Raw genomic sequence first — 22850 nt, 5'->3', positions numbered from 1 at the left:
ACACAAACAATCTGACTACCCATTTCAAACAGCAAGGCTTGTAAAATGTCTGGGAATGTTGGGATGGAAGCCCTCATTCCCATTGTCAACAAGGTGCAAGATGCATTCACGCAAGTTGGAATGAACTCCGTCATTGACTTGCCTCAGATCGCTGTAGTTGGTGGACAATCTGCTGGTAAAAGTAGTGTCCTTGAGAACTGTGTGGGAAAGTATGCTGCTCCTTTTTAACTTAAACTAAATTACTTCTTTTGAACTGAAACGAAACTACTAATTGAGATTTCTCTTTAGATTAGAGTTTAGTACGTCATATTTTTATTTCGCACAACCAAACTAAATATGATATTTTGATAGACTGATACAAACCAACCTTTTAATAACAATTATTTACAGAGATTTCCTGCCACGTGGTACTGGTATATGTACTCGTAGACCTCTCATTTTGCAGCTCAACTTTGTTGAGAAAGGAGGTCAGTAAATATTAATTATACTCCTAGCCGATACCACTTGATCTGAAATAAGTAACACATTTTATCATTTAAATGATCCTCATGTCATTTAAAGTTATTTTAGTAACCAATTGCATATTTTACATCGTAATGATACTAAAAATCCATAAATTCGATAAACGGTACTAGATAAACATTTGATATGAATTTGAAACTAAACGCACATTTTTTTTTCAGAATGGGGTGAGTTTCTCCACGCAAAGGGTAAGAAATTCACAGACTTTGACGAGATAAGAAAAGAGATAGAAGCAGAAACAGACAGGATGACTGGTAGTAACAAGGGTATTTCTGACATTCCTATAAACCTGCGCATATTCTCCCCTCACGGTAAGTTAAATTAGCCTGAAATCTCCTTTCAAATGATACTGTTTAGTGCTTATAATTTTGGATCACCAGTGCTAGTTCAACTTCTTATTTCTTATATTCACGCGTACTGTATCGTCTGGTATGAGAGATAACATATGCCACTGTTTCTGCAGTGTATAATAGGCCCCTTCATTATCTGATTAGATACGAACTGGTTTAGGATTACCGTGTCATGTGAGAGAAACATGCACAAAACATCTGATTAAACCAGAGTATGAAAGCGCTGCTTTCTTACAGAACTTTTGCCATTATATCATGTAAAGCTTTGCAAGGCGATGGGCTCTGAACTTTACTTGATTACTGCAGATCTCCACTCTGCGTAACTAACTACAATTGCATGGATATCATCAACTAGTCAGTAGTCAAGCATCTAAGCGAATTTACATTACCCTCCAGTACTAAAATACACATTAGACCAATGATCACCTTGTATTGGTGTACAGTTACACCGCCATCCGTGAATCCAGGATATGAAATGAGTATCTCAGTACAACACTTATTCCTGATTGAGTAACACAGCTCACTGTAACACAGCCTGTATAGTGTATACAATGTACAATATTATAATGTACAAAATATTGACATCATCGTTTCACTCTGATCACGCTTAAGTCAATCTGGAGTTACGAGATGATGACCGTCACAACTCCCAAATTCTCCCAGAATACCGACATGAACTAACACTTAGTGTAAGCCAATTATGTAATTGTTATTGTTGTCAAAACAACACTGCATGATTGCATACATCAACAGAGCTGATTGCATATCATTACATTAGATGTACACTACTGTGTGTGTGTGTGTGTGTGTGTTTAGTAACTTTAACATATATATATTGACTGTCATTTACACACAATAACGTAGTGTAGTGTGTACTATAAACATTGTATATAATAGAGATTAGAGAAGCACAATGAGTTGTCACTGAAGTCTGAAAAGAGTTTTAAAAGACAAGGTTTACAAGAGTAATAGTGTTAGTACTTTATGAGGCATAATGTCGGGGCCACTGTGTTATTCTGTATAAATGCGAAAACGACCGCCCTACAAATGAACAGAGAGAAGTTTGTGCACTTATATGATAGTGATAGTTTCTATTGAATCATGATATATATCTGGCATTCTTGGAATTTCTTGACGTGGCTTTGGGTGCACTTGTACAATGTGCGAATGACATTAAACATTTGTGTCAATAGCCTATTCTGACGTGTGTGAATGAGAGTATTTAGTTTGAAGATATGACTTATTGCTTTATTGGTCTTTTGTAGTGTTCAGTAGGGAGCATCACGGCTCTCTCGACATCTATGTTATTGGTATTTTAATGTAAAGAGTTACCCCTATATGGTCTAATGTTAACGCATGATAAACACTGGTATTGCAGTGTATCAAGTGCTTCTACATATCTTGCGTCAGACAGATTGAATTTCTAAAATAAAGAGATTTATCATTTGTCTCAAGAATTATAGCTATTTGAAACGGAGAATTTTATCGTGGAAATTAATTCTTTCCAATAGTCACTCAGGTTTTGGATAACTGAGTTTTTTCAGATAACAGATAACGATGTTAACCTGATAACATTTCAGTTCTGAACCTGACGCTGATAGATTTGCCGGGTATCACTAAAGTTCCTATCGGAGATCAGCCCCCTGATATCGAACATCAAATTAGAGGTTTGTAGTCAAATTAACTTGTACTGTATCTTGTAAAGGTATGGTAACAGTCTCGTTGAAATGTGGTCAGTCGTAGTAGAAATATTTTAACCTACAATACATTTCATGCTGATGAAAACAATTGGATAGTTTAAGGACAGGTTATATTACAAAAAAGGAAACTTGGAGATTAATTGGTAGAGAGATGAGTAGTGTGTATTAGTTAACCGCATTTCAATGGCATGTCCGATGTTCATTTTTTACACGACTGGTATAGTAGCGCTCCAAGATATATGTAATATTTTTGTTAACAGGTTAAAGACTTCCTTTAATTTTATCAATGAAATATGTTTACTCTATGAGTATTATACCCAACATTGACCGGCGAACTGATAGCTACTTCAGAAGCAATGAAACTACAATCTTCTAGATAAAATGAGTCATAGTACTTTCAGCCGGAGCCATCATAAGTGACATAAATCTAAAAGATAGTATGGTTAGTTTCTAAATATAAACTCAAACTCTGAAAAGGAAACTGCCGTGAAATATGAAACATCAATAAAAGGACCAATTATTTAAAAAAATAATTTATGGAAAGCCCCTCAGACAAAATAAAAATCAATTATGCAATAAAGGAATCTCAAAAGGGTTTGCTCTATATTCATCATATAATCTGTTAGTTATTGGCTGGCGAAAAGATGTATTTTTAGTAATTGTAGATTTAGAGTTTTAATCTATTCTGTAACCACCCAGCTTCTACTATTGACATTCTCAGGAATGATAATGCAATTCATCTCCAAACCGAGTTGCCTGATTCTGGCAGTCACTCCAGCTAACTCCGATCTCGCCAACTCTGACGCCCTCAAACTCGCTAAAGAAGTCGACCCCGAGGGTAATTATATTATTTGATTAGTCGAAACTGGGTAAGAATGTTACAGTTAACAGTCGGAATTAATAGAGGCACTGCAAAACATTTGACTATTTTATATTATACTAGAAAGCCCGTGGTAACAGGGACGAAGCTAGTACTTAGTAGTATTCTTTGAAATAAAGTTTTAATCGCATCAAAAAATATCCATCTCAACCGAAGATACAGCCGATTTAAATATAAAACACTTTAAACACAACGTAATTACCACAAAACCGATCAAAATGACGTTAAAACAATCTTTGCACGTGCATGTGTGCATTAAAACACCGTTGCTATGGAACCTTTTGGTTGTTACCTAAATTCCTATTTTTCATCTAATTTGCACGTGGGCGGTCGTACAGACAGACAACAAAAATAATTCTTTGAATTATAGTAGAGATATGACCGACATTTGAGATCAGTTGCGTGTTTCATTTATGACCTTCTATAATCTAGATACACGAACACGTACGGTTACGGCATGCTTGATACTGCTCTTATTATGCAAATGTAGACTGTAGAGTATCAAAGAAACTTCTCAAGGATCCAAGCTTGATGTATCAACTTTTGAGTAGTCCCCATATTTGAGGAGACGTGCATTATACAGTTCATGTAATACAGTCTGTGATACCGGGTACCCTGGTATAGCCTGTATACTCCTTACAGTAACTTGGTATACTCCTTACAGTGACCTGGTATACTCCTTACAGTAACCCCCTGAATATTGAATTACAAGAAATGTTGCAGCTGTTCACGGTTGGGACCGGGACTCTGCTTTCTTTGAAACTCGACACTGAATTTACAATATATTTACACTTAATATCACCTGACGTGAAGTCTGGCACTGTTCTTGTATCTTTTGTGCTGACGACGACTAAAAGCAAATTACTGCGGTTATCCGGCAGTTAGTGACCAGGATTGGTAAATGTAGATATATATAATTAGTCTTCATAATTAATGCACTGTTCCATAAGACGAAATGGTTAATATCAATATTTGGAGATACAACCTCCACGAGAGCAAAACAAATGAAAAACAAGAGTCAACCAATTAAACCTGTTTTCAGGTATTCGAACTATTGGTGTGTTAACAAAACTGGATCTTATGGACGACGGAACAGATTCCAGAGATATTCTAGATAACAAAGTTCTTCCTTTACGCCGAGGTACGTAATGTTATATTGAGACACTCTTTCAACTGGTCCATGTGTTCACATTCCATTGGCAATTCATTGTTTGTGTTGTGAAATTGATGAATGACGTTGAGATGTTTATATTTGATTGATGACTTCACATAAGGCCCAAATAAGATCACTACTTTAAATTTGTCTGACCAAGTCGCACTGTTTGGATTTTAAAGCCGTAACGCGCGGGGGAATTTAAATGATTAAAGCGCGTTTTCCAGCATTTAAAGTGTGTGATTTCCGCGCGCGCGCGCTACTCGCACTTTTTATATCTCGACCTATCCTCTGATCTGATCCTATTTTCAATCATTGCCTTTAAATATGTACCATCGAGCAAGAAATAGAACTGGCGATCTAAAGAAGCCAATGCAATTAATAATGGAGTTGATGACGTCGATCGAATTGTAGACTTACAATGATTCTACACAAGACATCTACCGATGTGGTATCTTCTACTATCTGTTAAGATAAAATAAACCCTATGTTGAATACGTTGGAGCGAATAGCTTGCACATTGCAGTCTGCCTGTAGAAAATAACTCTGATATCTTCTTATAGGTTACATCGGTGTGGTAAACAGGAGTCAACGTGACATCGAAGGAAAGAAAGACATAAAAGCGGCCCAGGCTGCCGAGCGGAAATATTTCTTAACCCACCCATCTTACAGACATTTAGCTGAAAGGGCGGGAACGGCATTCCTACAGAAAACTCTGAATCAGGTACCTGACTAAATGTATCCTTCTAGTTAGGCTAATAGCATTCCCCGGTGGATCCTTGTATTGGTGATCTTTAGTTGTACTGCCTCTGTCTTATCGGGAGCTTGAAATTAATTACTTTCAGTAACTTTTTTCTTTGCAGCAACTTACGAACCACATTCGAGAAGTTTTGCCAAGTTTGCGCTCCAAACTAGAACAGCAGATGACCTCAATGGAGTCCGAGGTCAAAGAATTCAAGAATCTTGGGATGACTGGTGGACGAGAGGACAAGAGTGCTCGGCCAAGAATGATGATGCAGTTAGTATTTTATTATTAACTTTCTGTAAGACCACTGAAATATATTTAGGGTTAAAGAAAAATAGCCAGTTTTATCGCGGATTAGAAGGAATTTAGGCAGAGCGTGGCTAAGAGTCAGGAATATTTTTCTCAGAACTGACTCAGAACCAATAATATCAGACTTAGACCAGAAAGTAACAGAATATCAAACTGTAATGCTCTACAGGATGGTGAATAGAGTGACGCACGATTTTGAGCAGATGATTGAAGGTGGTGGTAACGCCGTGGACACCAAAACTCTCAGTGGTGGAGCCAAGATCAACACCATCTTCCATTTCCGCTTCCCTGGTTATCTCAACGAGGTTTATCTTGCTTTATTATTAAGCTTTTCAGTCTTTTGCGAACTTTTCGTTGGCTTGGGCCACTTCATAGCTTAGTCTTGAGTATGAAGTGAGCGTATTTCCTAAACATCTTTAACTTAAACTGTGTGCAGGGTAGACTGGACGAGAAAGAGCTGAGGAAGGAAATAGGATTTGCGATCAGAAACATTCACGGTGTCAGGTCAGGATTGTTTACTCCTGACGCTGCCTTCGAAATGACGGTCAAGAGACAGATTGATACTTTGTGTCCTCCCTCAATGAAGTGCATTCAACAGGTCTAAAAGAATTTATATATGTTATCAAGTTATCAAGCTAAACGTAAATATTTTCAAAAATAAACATCGAAATTTGATGCCGATTTTATGGGGCAATCATCACCGAAGCCATACCTTATTTTATTTCATTCTATTACCAGGAAAAATTCTAGAACTAGAATTTTTTCTGGTAATAATCGCAAATTTAAATTTTAAACTTGATTTTGCAGGTTTCAACAGAGTTACACGAAGTTATCATGAAGTGTATCGACAAAATAAAGAATTATCCCCGCCTCCAGGCGGAGATTGATAACCTTGTATCGGGTTACTTACGAGAGGTTTTATTTTTTACTCACTGCATGTTCTGATCATTGAAAGGATTTTTTGTCACGATTCCTATTTTCCACCTAATCAGACTGTTGTAATGTTGTGTCACTTTAATCTAAACTGCCATGTTAAGAACTTATAACCGTTAACTTTTTCTCTTTTCCAGTGCGAGACGTTTTGCCGGGAGCAGATCCAACAGTTAGTCGAGGTTGAACTCTCTTACATCAACACAAATCACGACGATTTCATCGGCTTCAACTCGTATGTTTTAATAGTTAACATAAGCTTTTCTTATTTTTGTTGAGTCTAACTGCTGTAGCAATAACGAGCACATTTCCTCACCGATTTACTTGTAATCTGTCTCAGTACTGCAAAGGATGAGTCAGTAAAAGACGTCGCAGCCGGCGGTGGTGGAGAATCTCAGGTAAATTCTAATCTCTCATATCTTTCCAAAGTTGTGCAAGTGAACGTTCGACTAAAAATTGTATCTTGTAACTGCAAAACTGAGTGCTCAAAATATGTACCATTAAACTTCTTTTGATCAACTGGGTTTGAAGACTCTGGTGATAATAAGAAAATCGTTCCAGATGATTATCATAAAACGTTAAGAAAAGAGAATTTTCAAGGGCGATAATTTTCCCTTTAAATTAAGGTGGGATGGTTTAGAAAACATGAAAAAAGTTTAGAACTCACGGAGGTGAGTGCTCAGTGATCTTACTACTGAGCCTTCAATTCTAAACTTGTTGTAAAAAGTTTATTTTATTCTTGCTTTTAATATTAATCTGACTATGTTGTAACTTAACTTAACTAACTATGTTTTAACTTTTAGAGTGGAAAAGCTTCCAAAGCACAGGTTAAAACGCCGTTAAAGCATAATTTGCAATGCTTGTCGTTTTTATCGACTAAAAACTACGTGATTCTTTGATTTATATGTCAATTGCAGTAAAAACCGTTTGATATATGTTTTTCGCTGCTGCTCAGCTGCTTTTCTTCCGTCTATCCTTTTTAAAATGTGTACGTGAATATCTCAGATAACCAAATTGTTTGTAGAGCAATGCAAATTCTCATTTATTGCCAAATTATCAAGATAAGGAATACATTTTTGCTTTTTCGAAAATCGCATCAGTTTTAAATTTGGGATCGATTTACTGTTTTAACATCAAAATTATAACCAGTAAAACCTTAAGTTATACTTTCTATGTCAATATTAATGAAAAGACTAATCCATTTCAAAAACCAAACTTGTAGCAGCAGTCAAAAGATATATCTAAGGTATGCAGTATGCACAGTGCTATGAAAATTATGTTATCAAAGAGAAGTATGACTAAAATGTTATGAGAAAATGCGAGTTGCTTATGCTAGTTTATTTTCAGTTATGTTTATAGCCGTATTCTACAAAGCTATTGCATACTGCAATTTGACTGTATAATTAAACTATATCATACTATGAGTATTGCTGAAAGCACAGTGTAAGGCCTACACGGACCGCCTCTAACTAGCCAATCCCTGTTTACATGCCGTGTAGCAGGGGACTAGATAGAGCTAAACTAGTAAGCGGGGCATAGCCAATACACTGTACTTCCATCATTGAGTATATTACCAACCAAAAGGAAAATTTCCTTGTGTTATGATATGGTTCGATTCATTCTCGCATGTATCTGTTTACCCGAAAAAATGCGTGCGCATATCGGCTCTTGAGGACTTTATTTACAGGAGGTTTTTTTGGAGAACGTTATCTATCTGTCATTCTGACATACATTATTTCCTAACCCAACCATCTCCCCTCGGCCTCGGGGCGAAGATAAATTTACTTAAACGTTCATACATCATACATCATGAAGACAGCAGGTCTTAAACCCTCGTGGATTTTCAAAACAAAACATTCAATCACATTCAATTCACTATGCTTGCTATTGCTTCATAGCTATTCTTTTAAAAATTAACGAATTTAACGAATTTACCTAGTACATTCCCGTAACTGTGTGAACAAGCTAGTGCTTGAGTAGTGCATATGCGCCCACTTCCTCCATTTTAAAATATTCGATCATGATCCGTTACTATTCACCTTTACAGCAAGCGCCAGGCAGAGAATCAAAGTCGAAGGTATGCACATTTATAGTGTTGCTGATCATTCAACAAATATGGCATACGTTCTTAATTTCATGGGGATTTATTCAAATTTCCAGCTCATATCTCCGTGTAATAGCTAATATTGCAATAAACTGGATTCATGTTAAGCAGGCTGCAGCTCGAAAAGATCCTTTTCTTGATTAATTGCCGTTTTTGTTATCTTTTTTTTCTCCAGTCGTCAATTTTCTCACGCGCTGCAAATAAACCGGACTAATAAAAAATCGTAACTTAACTTAGTAACTTATGAACAAGGATTCCTCATGATTAACCTTATGCTTGAGCTGCGCAGTGTACATAATTCATGTTCTGTGTTATGTTATTCGTGGTTTTCGGAATAGTATGAATGAATGAGATTTGTGTTAACGCTATTAGTTCAGTGGATTATCATTTATTTCGTTTGATTACATTTAGTATTATCACTGTAAAACATCGAATCCAAAAAATTTCAGGATTCGCCGTTTTTCAGTATCCGAATTCATTCTGAGTTCTGATCGAATGTTGCATGTTGCATTGAGATGATTATGGAATATGGATGTCCGATATTGGTCTGAGATTAAATTATTGTAATGATTTTTAATTACCTCTCTCATTTGCATCATCACTACTTTTCAAGTTTCAACAAACTATTATCTTGACAAACCATTTAATCCCGTAACTCGTACAGGTTGAATACCCTAATAATGTTTGCTCATAATTGTAGTCGCCTTAAAAATCGTCGTAGTTACCATTTCCATATTTCAGTTTTGTTTAAATACTTCATAATCATAATGTAAAGTAAAGGTTCTTGATGTTCATTGAGTGAATTATAAGAATTTTTCTATTTCATAAGTAGTGTAAAAGAAAGGGGCGTAAGAACAATAAAAAGGTATGAAGAGCAAGCAAGACTCCTCTTTAAGAAAGGAAGGAGCATAGTTAGCCTCATTAAATATTGAGCGGATAATTCTTAATCGGCACACAGCTCGCTCAGAAAGCAGCACAATAAATGGTGATAAACGATTTTAAAAACTTCCGAAATAATTTCAGACAGGTCAAAGAAAATGTACCAATTTAGGTTCATTGTAAATATTTATCGGTAATATCAAAAAGTGTATGATGACTGGCAGTGTCATGTGATTTAATTCTGTACTTAAATAGGTGAGTGTGGATTGCAGTGAGTACTAATGGGTAACTATAACGAGTTTGCAGTTGTGCACGTGCACGTGTGATTACGCTGTGTGATATCAGCGTTACGAGAACATAATGTCGTGACTCGTGCGTTGTTCGTTAGAGCTTTGCATTCCGCTGATAGAATCTTTAAGAACTGTAGTCCTGGCAATCTAAATTAACCAGATTTTATATTCCGCCAGTTTTTGTTTTAACCTAAAAATGTTTTTTTAGTACTGAGTAGATGCATGAATGTCTTAAAATGCTACCATAGCTATAAGTGCAGTTTGGAACACCTTCATTAGCCCAAATTAAAGCATTTTTATACAAAGCCTATAATGAACATTTTTCAGGACAAAGACGTATGATTTCACATGATCGCCACGTGACTTTTTATTTTCATAGCTATTTTTTGCACGTGCAAAGTATTTCCGTTTCTGTTTGAATTTATTTTTAGATGGAAAGTTGCGAGTGAGTGCTTTTCAGTAGACTGATGTTTTGTGGATTTTAAGTCGTATGCCAAACCAAATATTTGTATTTCAAGTTTTTATTCATATAAGCATTTGACTTATAGATAATTTATAAGTACATCTTAAGTTAAATTTGTACTAGCTTACCAACTTCTTACTTCATCATGCTGACTGCTGAACATGCACATTTTTCGGATTCACTTCATAATATTCACCATTGATTGATATCGCTCACACACCGTCATTTTTTAGTCGTCCAAACATCACCCTCCCAAACCTCACTCACCAAAAAATGATCGCACCTTTGCTGGGGAACATTGCAAAGCACGCTGCACGCGGGTATCTAGCATTTTAGAGTGTTTTGATCATGTATTTGTTTTCTTCTTCATAAAATTGATGTTTTTTCCTATTTATCGTTTTTATGTTATAAATCAAATCCCGATTTACTGAGTCCTTTGGGAAAAGCGAACCTCCTCGGTTATTCGTGGTAGGGCAAATCAGGATTTGATAGCAATTTATAAAGCTTATTAATTTTAAAAGTTTGGGTTAGATAAATCTAAAACGATTAATAAATCTCAGTTGATAAAGAAAGGTTGGCTGTCAACCTCCAATGTCGGGCTCACCAAAGGCCTGTCAAGAGAGTACTGGTTTGTGCTCTACACTGACGCTCTGGCTTGGTTCAAAGACGAATCAGTAAGCTGCTGCTAATTAATGAGACTTTTTGTTCTATATCAAAGTGTGTTTAACTGAATCAGAGCGGAGTACGCGGTACACACATTTTCTTTTGTACATGTAATGTATAAATTCTGTATCCCTCCTGCATAAATATATTTTGTCTGAATTGTACATATAACTGGCTATATCTGTAGGAACGAGATCAAAAATACTACTTAACAATTGATGGGGTGAAAATGAAGGAAGAGGAAGAAGAAGAGGGTGGTGGTATCTTTGGACATCGCAAATTCAAAATCCAACTCTTCCATCCGAACGCCAGGTTTTGCAGGGTCTCAATGAGTATCATTCTATTTCACTGATTAATTAATTTTGTTGCATTTGATTGCAGTTATCACATTTTGTCATGATTACTTGAAAGCTGTATTCCTTGTTTTTAAATAACCCTGCATAGTGCCGCCAATGTATTAGATCTTGATATTTCGATAAATAGCGAGGGGAAGTTTTCTTGTAGAGTTTATGATAAAAGGGATAAGTTTGGTTTTAAAGTGGTCAAGTTTCAACCTTTGATGAGTAATCAAGCTAGTAGTGTATTATATGGCACGTACTGTTCACAGGTTGTGAGATATTCTAGGATCTGTAATAACGTTGTTGCTTTTTCTGATAGGTTTTTGAAGTTTACTGATGATTTAATTGAGTTGGGTTTTAGACGGGATCGTCTTAGTAAAATATACTTATCAGTGGTAAAGAGGCATGGGCTAAAGAATAAGTTTGGTATTGGGTGTGGAAATATATTAATGCCATAGCTTGGCCTGTGGCATCCTTTTGTAATGTTGCGAAATATTTGTCGCACGTGTTGAATTTAGTTTTATAATAACTTTGCAGCGGCGCAAATCAGAGTCTTAGAATTACGCGGGAGTAATTGTAGTTTGGGTCAGTTCGTTTTATGACGTGTCGATTACGTTTACTTAGTATAGTATACTTTATCCCTACCGTTTTATTACATTTTTACTTTATCTACCTATCACTATACAGTATACATATTTAATCTTAAATTATCATTTTAGTGGAACTATGTAAAAGGGGATCGTTGCTAGCGTTAAAACTGTTTTAACCCTGCCATAGTCAGTTGAAAGTCTGATAGCATATGTTCCGTTTGATTTGACCAAACTAATGCCTTTCATGGCTTTATAGTACATACTATATCTTAGACGTATATCATCACTATTGTTAATGATAACTCTGAAGTCACTAAAGTTACTCGTATTACAGGTACCTGTTTCGAGAATACAGGGAATTGTCTCTGTTCGCTAAAGATGAAGATGACATGGAGGATTGGAGAGCTAGCTTCCTGAGAGCAGGTTCGAGAACTTGCTGGAATTTTCTAGAACTTGCTGGAATTTTCTAGAACTTGCTGGAATTTGTTTGAAATTGAATAATTTATTCATTTTAACCGTATGGGTAACGCCAGCGGCGGAGAGACGACAACATCGCCCTCCGTAATGTTTACCTCAGCTGCAGGACGATCCCTGTTTGCTACACTCCTCATCAGCTTCGCCACCTTTAACATACGTGGCCTCGGTTCTTGTGATGATCCAGACGACATCCACAGCAAACGGGAGCAACTGGGTACCGATTGTCTACGGTACGGCATAGATATCTGCGCTATTCAGGAGACTAAGGTTGTAAAACCGGATTCTTGCAGTCTTAGCAACGGATACAAACTATTATTGTTTGAGCAGAAAAATGGCCGGCACTATGGACTCGGTTTTGTTATCAGTCCCCGATTTATTGACTATGTGGTATGCTGGAACAGTATCAGTGATCGAGTAAGCTTTTTGGACCTAGAACTCCCTACAAAATCTGGAAAATTTATCAAATGTAGGGTGGTCAATGTATATGGGCCACACAAGAAACTTGCAGAAAATGATCAACAACTGTTGATTAATTTTTACGGCCAAGTTAGGGACGCTCTAAACGTCCCTGCTAATGTTGAGATATTTGTTTTGGGAGATTTTAATTCAAAGTTGGGAAAAATGACTGCTTCAGATAAGGACTTTGGTTTTGGTCGTTTCATGGGTAAACATGGTATGGGTTTGCGCAACGATATGGGAGAAAACTTGTTAGACTTGTTATCAGAATTTGACCTCTTTGCCTCCAACACTGGTTTTTATCATCCTGCTCGACATACGACCACCTACACTGGCTGGAGGAAGGACTGGAGTGCCGGGCGAAATAGTAAAAAGACGATCCCGGTCTATTCTCAGATCGATTTCATCCTGTGTCGAAGTAGGTCGAAGCCAATGCTACAAGATTCTAGATCTTATGCAGGCACCTTGACATACTCTGATCACAGATTTGTTGTCACTAGAGTAGACTTTAAGGACATCTGTCTTTGCTATAAACGCCACTCCAAGTCATCCTTAAAGTTCAACACCTCTGAACTCACCTCGAACCCCACCATTCAGGTGAAATATCGTCAATCCTTAGATGATAACTTAAGTAACACTGTTTCTGCTCTGGATCCAAATTCAGACTTGAATGGCTTACTTGAGTCCATAAAGGATGCTGCAAAATCGTCAATTGGTGTCATCAGACACAGGAAACGTAATCGCAGCGACGATGATGAGGTGAAAAACTTATCTAGCCAGCGTTACTTGTTGAGACAGCAGCTTAATGATAACCAGTCTTTAGACAGAACCTCACTTAGATCATCTATTAACTGCCTCACCAATCAGATCAAGCAGAGACTTTCTAACATACGATCAGCTGCTGCTGATGCTATCTGTAATACCATCAGTTCAACAACAGATAGTAAGAAAATGTTTGAAGCTGTTCGAACCCTGAACTTACCTAATAGTAAAGCCCCTTCTAGTATTGGTGTTCATGATGAGCAAGGGTGCAATATTGCAACAGACACTGGTAAAGCTGCCGTAGTTGCTAAGTACCTTGAGCAACAACTTACTCGTGATGAAGCACCTTTAGAACCTTTTGTAGGACCTCCTCGCCCACTAGTTAAGCCATTCACTAGTGAAGAAATCGGATCAGCTGCTAGAAGTCTCAAAAATGGTCGAGCTAACGGCCCAGATGGGATTCCTAATGAGCTTCTCAAGTATTCTACTGGATCAGTACACAGACGTTTTGCAGATATTATCAATAGAAGCTTCGAGACCAATTCCTACCTTGACCCCATTGGACAGGCAAACATTACCCCCTTACAGAAGCCAAATAAGCCCATTGGTCCAGTGAAGAATCTACGACCCCTCACTCTCTCAAATGCTGTTAGAAAGATTCTTTCAATGGCAACCTTGAAGAGAATTGAGAATAAAGTCAATGCCTTCACTGGTCCATGGCAATGTGCTTACAAGCAGGGTAGATCATGTGCTGACATTGTATGGTGCCAGCGTGTGATGTTATCAGTTGTCCAGAGGAAGAGGTGGGAATACCATCGTATGGGGATCGACATGTCTAGTGCCTTTGACACTATACGACGATCTACCATCCTCGATCTTCTTGTTGAGTGTGGCTGTGATGATGACGAAGTCCGTTTGGTAAGACTTTTGCTTTCCAACACCAAGCTCAAAGTCAACATCAACGGTACACTGTCTGCTGAATTCCAGAGTTTTCTCGGTGCATTCCAAGGTGACTGTCTGTCTGGATGCTTGTTCACACTTGTCTTAGCGGGTGCCTTGCGTGACCTCCGTAACAGGCTTGAAACTGCAACGAATAGGCCTAACCCACCTATCACCGATATTGGTCTTCCACTTGACAGTGAGTATGCTGATGATATCGACTTCAATGATGAAGATGAAGACAATTTGAGGGAGCTGTTGCCTATTGCAACAGAAGTCCTTAAAGATTGGAATCTCTTCGTTAACGAAGACAAAACTGATTTCACTCATGTGTACTTAGCTGAAAAGGGAGCTAAAGACGATCAGGGTAAGCCAATTGCAGGGAACGAGCTCTGGAGAAAGAGTATCACGCTTGGCTCCATGCTTTGTAGTAAGGAGGACATCTCTAGAAGGATATGTCTGGGATATGCCGCGTTTAACAAATACAAGAAAGCTTGGAACCATAAGATCCCTCTGAGCAAGAGGCTTCTGTTGTATGAGGCTCTGGTAGTATCCGTTTTAATGTACAATTCATCTTGCTGGGCTGCCCCTAAATCAGTATTGGAAAAACTAGATATTGCTCACAGACGTCATCTGCGATCAATTTTGAATTACAAATACCCTCACATCATCTCCAACAAGAACTTGTATAAACGCTGCAATAGCGAACCATTGTCAGCTAAAGTGGCTCGTAGTCGGTGGAGGATGCTCGGACATGTACTGCGTGGGCCTACAGATGGCCCAGCCTATTCGTCGCTTGTTTTTGCTGTCAACACCTTACAGCTTCAAGGGCGGCGTGGAAGACCGCAGTCAAACCTTTTCTCACTGATTCTACACGACCTTAGTGTCCGAAAATTATCGTTAAATAATTTATGTGATTTGGACTATTTAACGTTAATTGCTCAGAATAGAGTTAAATGGAGAAGTATGCAAATTGCATGACTTTTGTTTGAGAAAGATTAGGGGACAGAAATGTTTACTTTGTTTACTATCTGTTTCTTAGAGCTTTTGTTTATATATATATATATATATTCATTTTAAGCACTATTAGAACTCATCAGTATGGCTCAAATATATATATATTATATATATATAATATCGTCTCGCTTTATATATAGTAAGATATATATCTATTTGTGAATTACTGATCTTCCTACTCATTTTATTCTAGGTATCTATACGCACCGAAGTCAGATTGATTTAGAAGATTTGGAGGACGATGATCGCAAACCAAAATTCGAACGTGAGTACACTTCTATCCACAAATCTAGAATGCCTGTAAGTTTGCAAATTTAAATTTGCAATTTTCAAAGCCAATGAAACAAAAAGTACGCATTTTAGGGCATATGCTTGTAGCTTGATATAAATGTAGTCGCGGAACTAAGGCATCTAACACGTTTCTAGCATTTTAGCACAAATGGGCTCAGCGATTGGCCTTAAATTAATTGGCCTTAAAACAAGTTGATGTAGTCATCGCAGGTGATTCTCAAGAAATGGACGAAAATGATGTAGCAGGTCTTGCAAAACTTTTAGAAATTTGATTCAATTTGATTTAATTTTGATAATAATCAGTGAAACTCAGGAGGCATCACTTTCGTCCCATGGTGTAATACGTTGTACCAGAACATGGGCAGTAACCAAATTTGTATAAATATGGCTCCTGACGATTCTTCTTTAAAAACCACCAGTTCAGTAGATTCCCTTTAACTGCAGCATTTTGATGCGTAAAAAGCTCTCAAAAGTGGTCAAATGACTTACCAAAATGATGAGGAACATTTGTGCAACATTGTAATCATTGAATTTCCATCTGATTTATACTTCTTGCTTACCTCGTTAATTTTACGTTTGGTCTTTCCGTCTTTTTTTCTTCTAAAAGAACGATCATAGAAAATTAATCTTAGACTTTTATTTGTGTTTAAATACAAAATTTGGTCATCTTAAGCTGAAATATATTGACGATTGAATAGTTCCAACCTCTTCCAACAAACTCACCTTCAGGTTTGTTTGAAGATCCTCAACTGGAGAGACAAGTAGAGGTTATTCGAACTTATGTTAACAGCTACATGGCGATAGTAAGGAAGACCTTTAAAGACGTCGTACCAAAGCATATTATGTGCCTTATGGTTAACAAGATGAAGGTTTACATCGAGACGGAGCTCATGCCTTGTCTGTACGGAGCCGGGAACCCTGTGAGTTGTCAAGACATCTCTAAGTCATTACATCTCTAAGATTGAATGGGACGATTAAATACTTAATTTTAGATATTATTAAACATTTGTTATAAAAACCAAATGTTTGCTCAGTTGTGTAATGTGTAAAGCAACATGATAAGTGTGACGTCATTTTTATTGGTGTGACGTCATTGTCCCTCAGGCTGAGATGATGGAGGAATCAGAGGACGAGATTAGAAGGAGGCAGGAGTTATTAGGGATGTATGACGCTTGCAAAGACGCTCTTAAGACCATATCGGAGGTGACAGCTAAGACTAGCACGGCACCCTTGCCGCCACCAGTCGCCAGGAATAATCACTCGTAAGTTTGGTTCATTTTCTAGATTTGTACAATTTTGTGCCGTTTCATTTTCTGTATTATTTATTATATGTTGGACATGAGTATATTAATCTGCTTACGAAGCAGTCCATAATATTTATGTGAGTGACTTGCCAGTTCCTGAGTTCCCATAATAACTGTGTATATAGTCCCATATGGGGTGTTGTTCATACTACAGTACTTTATATTATTGTATCTTATTTTACTCCGCTGATTGAAGGTGGTTAACATTTGTTTGGTTTTGATTGATATCGCTCACACACCGTAATTTTGTAGTCACCCAAACCTCACGCACCCAACCATCACTCACCAAAAAATGATCGCACCTTTGCTGGAGAACATTGCAAAGCACGCTGCACGCGGGTATCTAGCATTTTAGTGTTTTGATCGTGTATTTGTTTTCTTCATAAAATTGTATAATTTGATGTTTTTCACATTTATCGTTTTTATATAAATCAAATCCCGACGTAATGTAATACGCTTTAAGGACCGTTTTGGTTTGTGTTTTGTTTGTAATATGTAGTGTTTTCTGTACATCTATTGTTTTATATTAACTGTTAATTCAGTCTGTCAGTGTATGTACGCTGACTCTTAAACCCATTTTACAGATCGCCTAGTCCTAATATGAACGCTAGTAGAATGCCTAAATCTGACTCCGCCCAATCATTGAGCCAGAACCAACAAAGGTAAACTGTCGTTTGTTGTCAAGTGTGAGTTGACCTTGACAAACTGACAGTAAAAATGCTAACAAGGAGAACATTGGCTTGAGTTAAAAAGAGTTGACAAATGTACCAAACGTTACTCCAGGTCTTTGACATGCATTCCTTGACGCTGACAATAACCATAACAATAACTATAAGATTTCGCTGGATTTGTCTCGTAATTTTGATTACTGTGCATGCTTTCATCATACAGCACTAGACTCTTCTTCAAGTATGGAGTTATGTATTGTAACTAAAACAGACAACAACAGACTCCACAAACATATGTATTATAACTAAAACAGACAACAACAGACTCCACAAACATACAATTATTCCCAAATCTCACGATCACTACCCTCAGGTCCGGGGCGCGACCCCCTCCCAACTTACCTAACCGCCCCACTCCCAACACGGGCGGCGCAACGTGAGTATCCTCTTCCAAATATACTGCTCCAGAACGCTGCTCTCCTAATTACGTACCGTATTATTTACTGTTCAAATGAACTGAGTTGCGCGAGTAGGGTAGAGCGGCGTTCTTCAAGATAACGGCTAATTTCGTTTGCTTTTATCACAAGCTGCCTGTGTGCATCTTGTGTTTTTGAACTACTTAAAAACAGTAAAATAAACATCATAACAAAGCAATAGACGTTTCAAAGTGCAATGGAAGACTAAAGTGTTATAAAATGCACTTACTGATTTTATGCACATATTCATATCAATGAATATTATCTCAAGCAAGGTTTGATCCTATCTAAAAATAATCTCTCCTGCCATATCAAGGGCTTGTTTATGTTCTTCATACTTTTATACGACCTCTCAACTTATAATAACGTTACAGCTATAAAGTTGTCTTTAATTATATTGTTAATGCTAAAGTTGTCTGAACAGTATTGTCCCTCTCAGTGGCCGTAGCAATCCCCCTATTCTGCCGACCAAACCTCAAACTTCCCTGGGATCTGACTGGTCAAAGCCCTCCGTTAACGTTAAACCGGTCTCTGGTGTTAATTTTGGTGTCAATGTAGCCCCAAAGTTTGGCTTTGCTGACGGGAAACCCAACGTTGGATTTGATGTGTAAGAATACTTAATAGGAATTCTACTAATACTATAATGCTAGTGCTGTTATTAGAAGTTAGACTATTACTGTGCCAAGATATGTTGTATTGTTCAATCCAAACTTGTGATGTTTTTAGTCTTGTTATGTCAGTAATTTGTATGATCACTTATTCTTGTTGATGGTAGAGCTGTAAAAAATGGGGCAGAGCTAATTTATATTGGAATAATTTGGCAGGGACCCTAGCATGGCTCAATTAAGATAAGAAAATATTTCCCTAGTAGCTTTAACTATTTTTGAATGATGCGACCCTTTAGACTCGTGGAGCCTTGAATTTATGAGGCAATTGTTGACAAAATGCATGACAAAACCATGCCAAATATATCTACGCGTTTCTGTACTCACTTATCTTGTTCAAACATAAAAATGTCTTACTTTCTTACTTTATTCTAATCCTCAGAATGATCACATTGACTCCTGCATGATTTTATCTGTGAATCACTTATCCTGTGATGTTTCTATAGAATAACACCATATCGTCAGATGAACATTGAACACGTTATTTCAGGCGTCCAGCACCAGCCCCGCCTGGCGGAAGCAGGCGCCCACCTCCACCCTCCCGACCCGCTCGACCTAACTAGGCGGCCCTACATACATTCAGAAGATATATAATCTTAATTTGGGAGACTGTGGCGGATCGTAGGCCGTTTTAGTCACGTGATATCGGGATTCAGTTTTGGGACTCATTGGTGATAGCATTATTTGATGGAATTGTATAGCACTGTGACACGTTATCTAGCAATTACTCCGACAAATATAATTGTAGAATTATAAATTGAGCTGACAATTAAAATATTTGCTAGGATGTTGTCTTTGATTTTAAAATGCTTTCAAATATGACGCTTTTTATTTTTATACTGTTTGCACTGTTATGACAGCTTTTAGCCGAAAGTTTTATCGGCGGTATTTCAGTTCCTTGCTCAACTTTCCATTAAATTGCGCCCTCGTATTTGAAAGGAAGGATGTGATATTTATATTGTGCAAAGTCATTTTCTTGTGCATCCAAACTTTTGTGAATTCAAGTTTAATCTTAAAGTTGTAAAATATCCCGAATAATAGTAATACCCTACTATCGTAAAATTTATACATAAGTTTTTGTAGAATTCGGCGATCATAGCTTAAATGTTCGCAGTGTTTATGGATATATTTCGAAACTTCAAAATACTATGATTATGATATTTTAATTTCGGTAGATTAATGATAGATTATAAGTTTAATGTAAATACAAAATTCAATTATCAAACATTTGCAGTTGACAGAAATAATGTGTACATTTTTGCCACAAAATAATTTTATTTTAATATTTTGGGTGGGAAATTAGGTGGTTACATTTCATATTTTACCCATACACTAGCTCGCACTCTTGGAATTCGCAGTTTGATTTTCACCTTCACTCTGGCAATGTCTATTCGGCGCCTCCCCCTTTCAATTGAGTTGTGAGTCCTGTCAATGATACGTTGAATTTAAAGTTAAATAATTGAATACTAGTAACGAAGTTAGTTTGATATGTGTAATATGATTTGAATTTAATTTGCAGCATAAATGCTTTCGTCAATTGTCCAAACACACGGAACTTATATCACTGTATTTTGCCACACCGGCCTATCTACTGGTTTTTAAATATGAGGAATAAAGATGACTACGAAACACAATTATTATATAATGTTTGACCTATATATGGTTGATACTACTGATAATTTGGAGGTTAGGCACTTTTGTTATAGGTTACGAATGTGCGTTAACCAATCAATAAAACAAAACCCATTTACTTGAAGAATAAGGAAAGACAGGCTGGTGTAAATGTAGAAAAACAACGCTAGAAATTGGAGTCTTGCATCAATTACTGTATTTAAGTAATACGTGGACTCACGGGGTTACGGAATATTGGTAAGGGCTAAGGCGTAACCATCTGGCTGAAAGGATCATGTACGAGGAGCTTTGTACGCATTTCATTTTATGGTCATAATTGCTGAAACTAATCTCTGGAACAGCATTCAGAAATCATTATTTGCATCGTGACGTCATCGCAGATCAGAAGATGCGGCAATTTGGCGCATGCATGCAGTGGATGCCGCGCGCGCGGTAAAATATCACGATAAAAACTCTCGTGCATAGCGTTTTAGACAAAGTATGCTAGTACTGATTGCGCCATTCTTTTTAGCACGCAGGTGGCCCCCAATTTGATGCGTTGCCAAGTTGAGAAGTTACCTTGCTACCTGACTCCTGATGCGGTGGCATCAAGAAAGTGCCATTGTAAGAAATGTCGGAAACTAATTAGATGTTGGACTTTCGGCCTGGATAGATGCAATCTTTTTGAGTGGCTCAGGCATGTTTGGATTCGAAAATTGAGTCCTAAATGATTTATCCAATTCAGATCGATGGCGAGTTCGTGCAATATGTTTCTAGAAAATGTAATATTTCAACCCATATTAAGTTAACTTGCATGTGAAAATGCCGACACCTCCAATACCTTAATGGAACCAGTCCCATTGATCCAAATAGCTCTAAAATTTACTGCCATTTTGTCCAATATTCTCAATATAATATATGGCTTTCATAAATTACCCTAACGACATAACGTAATATCCGTTCTTAAGTTGTATGCAGGTCGCCATGACTACCAAATTCAAACATTTCAAAGTGTTACATTTAATAAGGTTACCTACGAATTGCAGGAGTTTTAACAATTACGTTGCCATGGTACCGCAAAATGCAGGCCCAAGTGAACCCCTCCAGTAATTACATTAAATGACTGTTGTCATGGTAACCGGTTAAAGATTAACACGTAGGTTAAATGTTTGCGTGGTGATGTCGTTTGTAAGTTCCGGAGAGTATTATCAAGGTCGAATTTTAATCCGAATGTTTTCTCCCTGATAGCTAATAACAGGATTTTTGGAGGAAACCAACAATTGCGAAAAATAATCTTGAATGAAATTAAATTGCATGGACTTGCGGACAATATGCATACCCCGAAGTAAGTTACTATAAAAATGTGCCTTTAAAAAAGGCGGACCATTGCATCATCACTCTTTATCTCAGCCGAATGATAGGAAACTTAATTGAGGGTGAGATGAGGAGGGGTACCTGTTAAAAGTTCAAGAAACTTCCTAGGATACCTCTTCAGTGCATACTGTAAACATTTAACTATTATTATTAACTATTATTTCCTCTTAAGTAATAACAGAACAGTTCTCATTTACATAATCAAATCCAATCAGAGCCCAATACACTATAATATCTTCGAATTCTATTCAGCTACAATTGCAGATTCAATCCAGAGGTTAACTGTTTAGAAAAGATCATTATTATTTGAACGGAAGCCAAGAACAGAGAACTACAGTAATCCCTTATATCATTAGCTACAATATAGACTTCTAGTGATCCGACGTCTTTTAAACGTTTAAACGTCTTTGTTTTGATATTTATATCAGTGTGATGGTTGCAGGTACTCAAGTACAAAGTGTCTATATAATACTGTAATTAACCGCATCATATCTTACGTTATATCTCCTAATCTGGCAATTTAAGAGGATCTAAACTGACTTAACAGGCTAATTAGCTATTTAGTGGTATAAATTGATGAAAGCTAAGTAGAGTCTACCTCTGCCTGACACACGTTTTCTTACTACCCTGAATTTACCACAACAATTTATTCAAGACCACAAAACTTGAAAGCCTGGCATAATGCGAAAACCTACCAATCGAATGGCAGCATTTCAGTCACGCGGTTGACTACAGCCAATCAGAACGCACTGTGCTCTCCCCAAACCGAGATAAGACTAAAGAATCCTTGGTTGCCATAGAAACAATAGGATAATACAATAACTGATCTGTCTGTAAAGCTCTAAGTAAATTAAAGAGCCAATAGGACAGCGTCTTCCACAGTGCAATTGACCA

The 22850-nt window shown here is 37.2% G+C and overlaps 2 protein-coding genes across 17 annotated transcripts in view; both read left to right on the top strand.

Moving 5' to 3' along the window:
* LOC134821315 (short-chain dehydrogenase/reductase family 16C member 6-like) overlaps positions 1-22850 on the top strand; it is a 59360-nt gene that overhangs the window by 3161 nt on the left and 33349 nt on the right. The window lies entirely within an intron of this gene.
* On the top strand, positions 37-19921 carry LOC134820915 (dynamin-1-like). Of its 16 annotated transcripts, XM_063831565.1 has the most exons (27): positions 37-209; positions 391-467; positions 684-833; positions 2453-2539; positions 3294-3410; positions 4495-4593; positions 5169-5329; positions 5469-5623; positions 5829-5964; positions 6096-6257; positions 6467-6574; positions 6730-6824; positions 6930-6987; positions 7393-7416; positions 8637-8666; positions 10559-10645; positions 10886-10999; positions 11176-11300; positions 12251-12339; positions 15761-15832; positions 16588-16778; positions 16963-17120; positions 17415-17501; positions 17747-17824; positions 18204-18266; positions 18746-18913; positions 19462-19921. In XM_063831565.1, exons 1-27 carry the CDS (start codon positions 46-48, stop codon positions 19532-19534), a joined length of 2928 nt encoding a protein of 975 aa, XP_063687635.1. In that variant the 5' UTR covers positions 37-45; the 3' UTR covers positions 19535-19921. The 16 variants fall into 16 exon arrangements, with proteins under 16 accessions (XP_063687635.1, XP_063687636.1, XP_063687639.1 ...); XM_063831566.1 differs by lacking the exon at positions 7393-7416; XM_063831569.1 differs by lacking the exon at positions 10559-10645.

The sequence above is a fragment of the Bolinopsis microptera genome, chromosome 9, assembly GCF_026151205.1.
Source record: "Bolinopsis microptera isolate Bmic1 chromosome 9, MBARI_Bmic_1.0, whole genome shotgun sequence".
NCBI lineage: Eukaryota > Metazoa > Ctenophora > Tentaculata > Lobata > Bolinopsidae > Bolinopsis > Bolinopsis microptera.
This window is presented reverse-complemented; position numbering and strand designations above follow the sequence as displayed.

Bases quoted from the DNA above. Each gene is read 5' to 3' on its own strand.
- LOC134820915 (XM_063831565.1), top strand. From the start codon at position 46: ATGTCTGGGAATGTTGGGATGGAAGCCCTCATTCCCATTGTCAACAAG. The intron at 834-2,452 runs GTAAGTTAAATT...ATAACATTTCAG, and splicing joins GCGCATATTCTCCCCTCACG to TTCTGAACCTGACGCTGATA. The intron at 11,301-12,250 runs GTTTTGCAGGGT...CTCGTATTACAG, and splicing joins CTCTTCCATCCGAACGCCAG to GTACCTGTTTCGAGAATACA.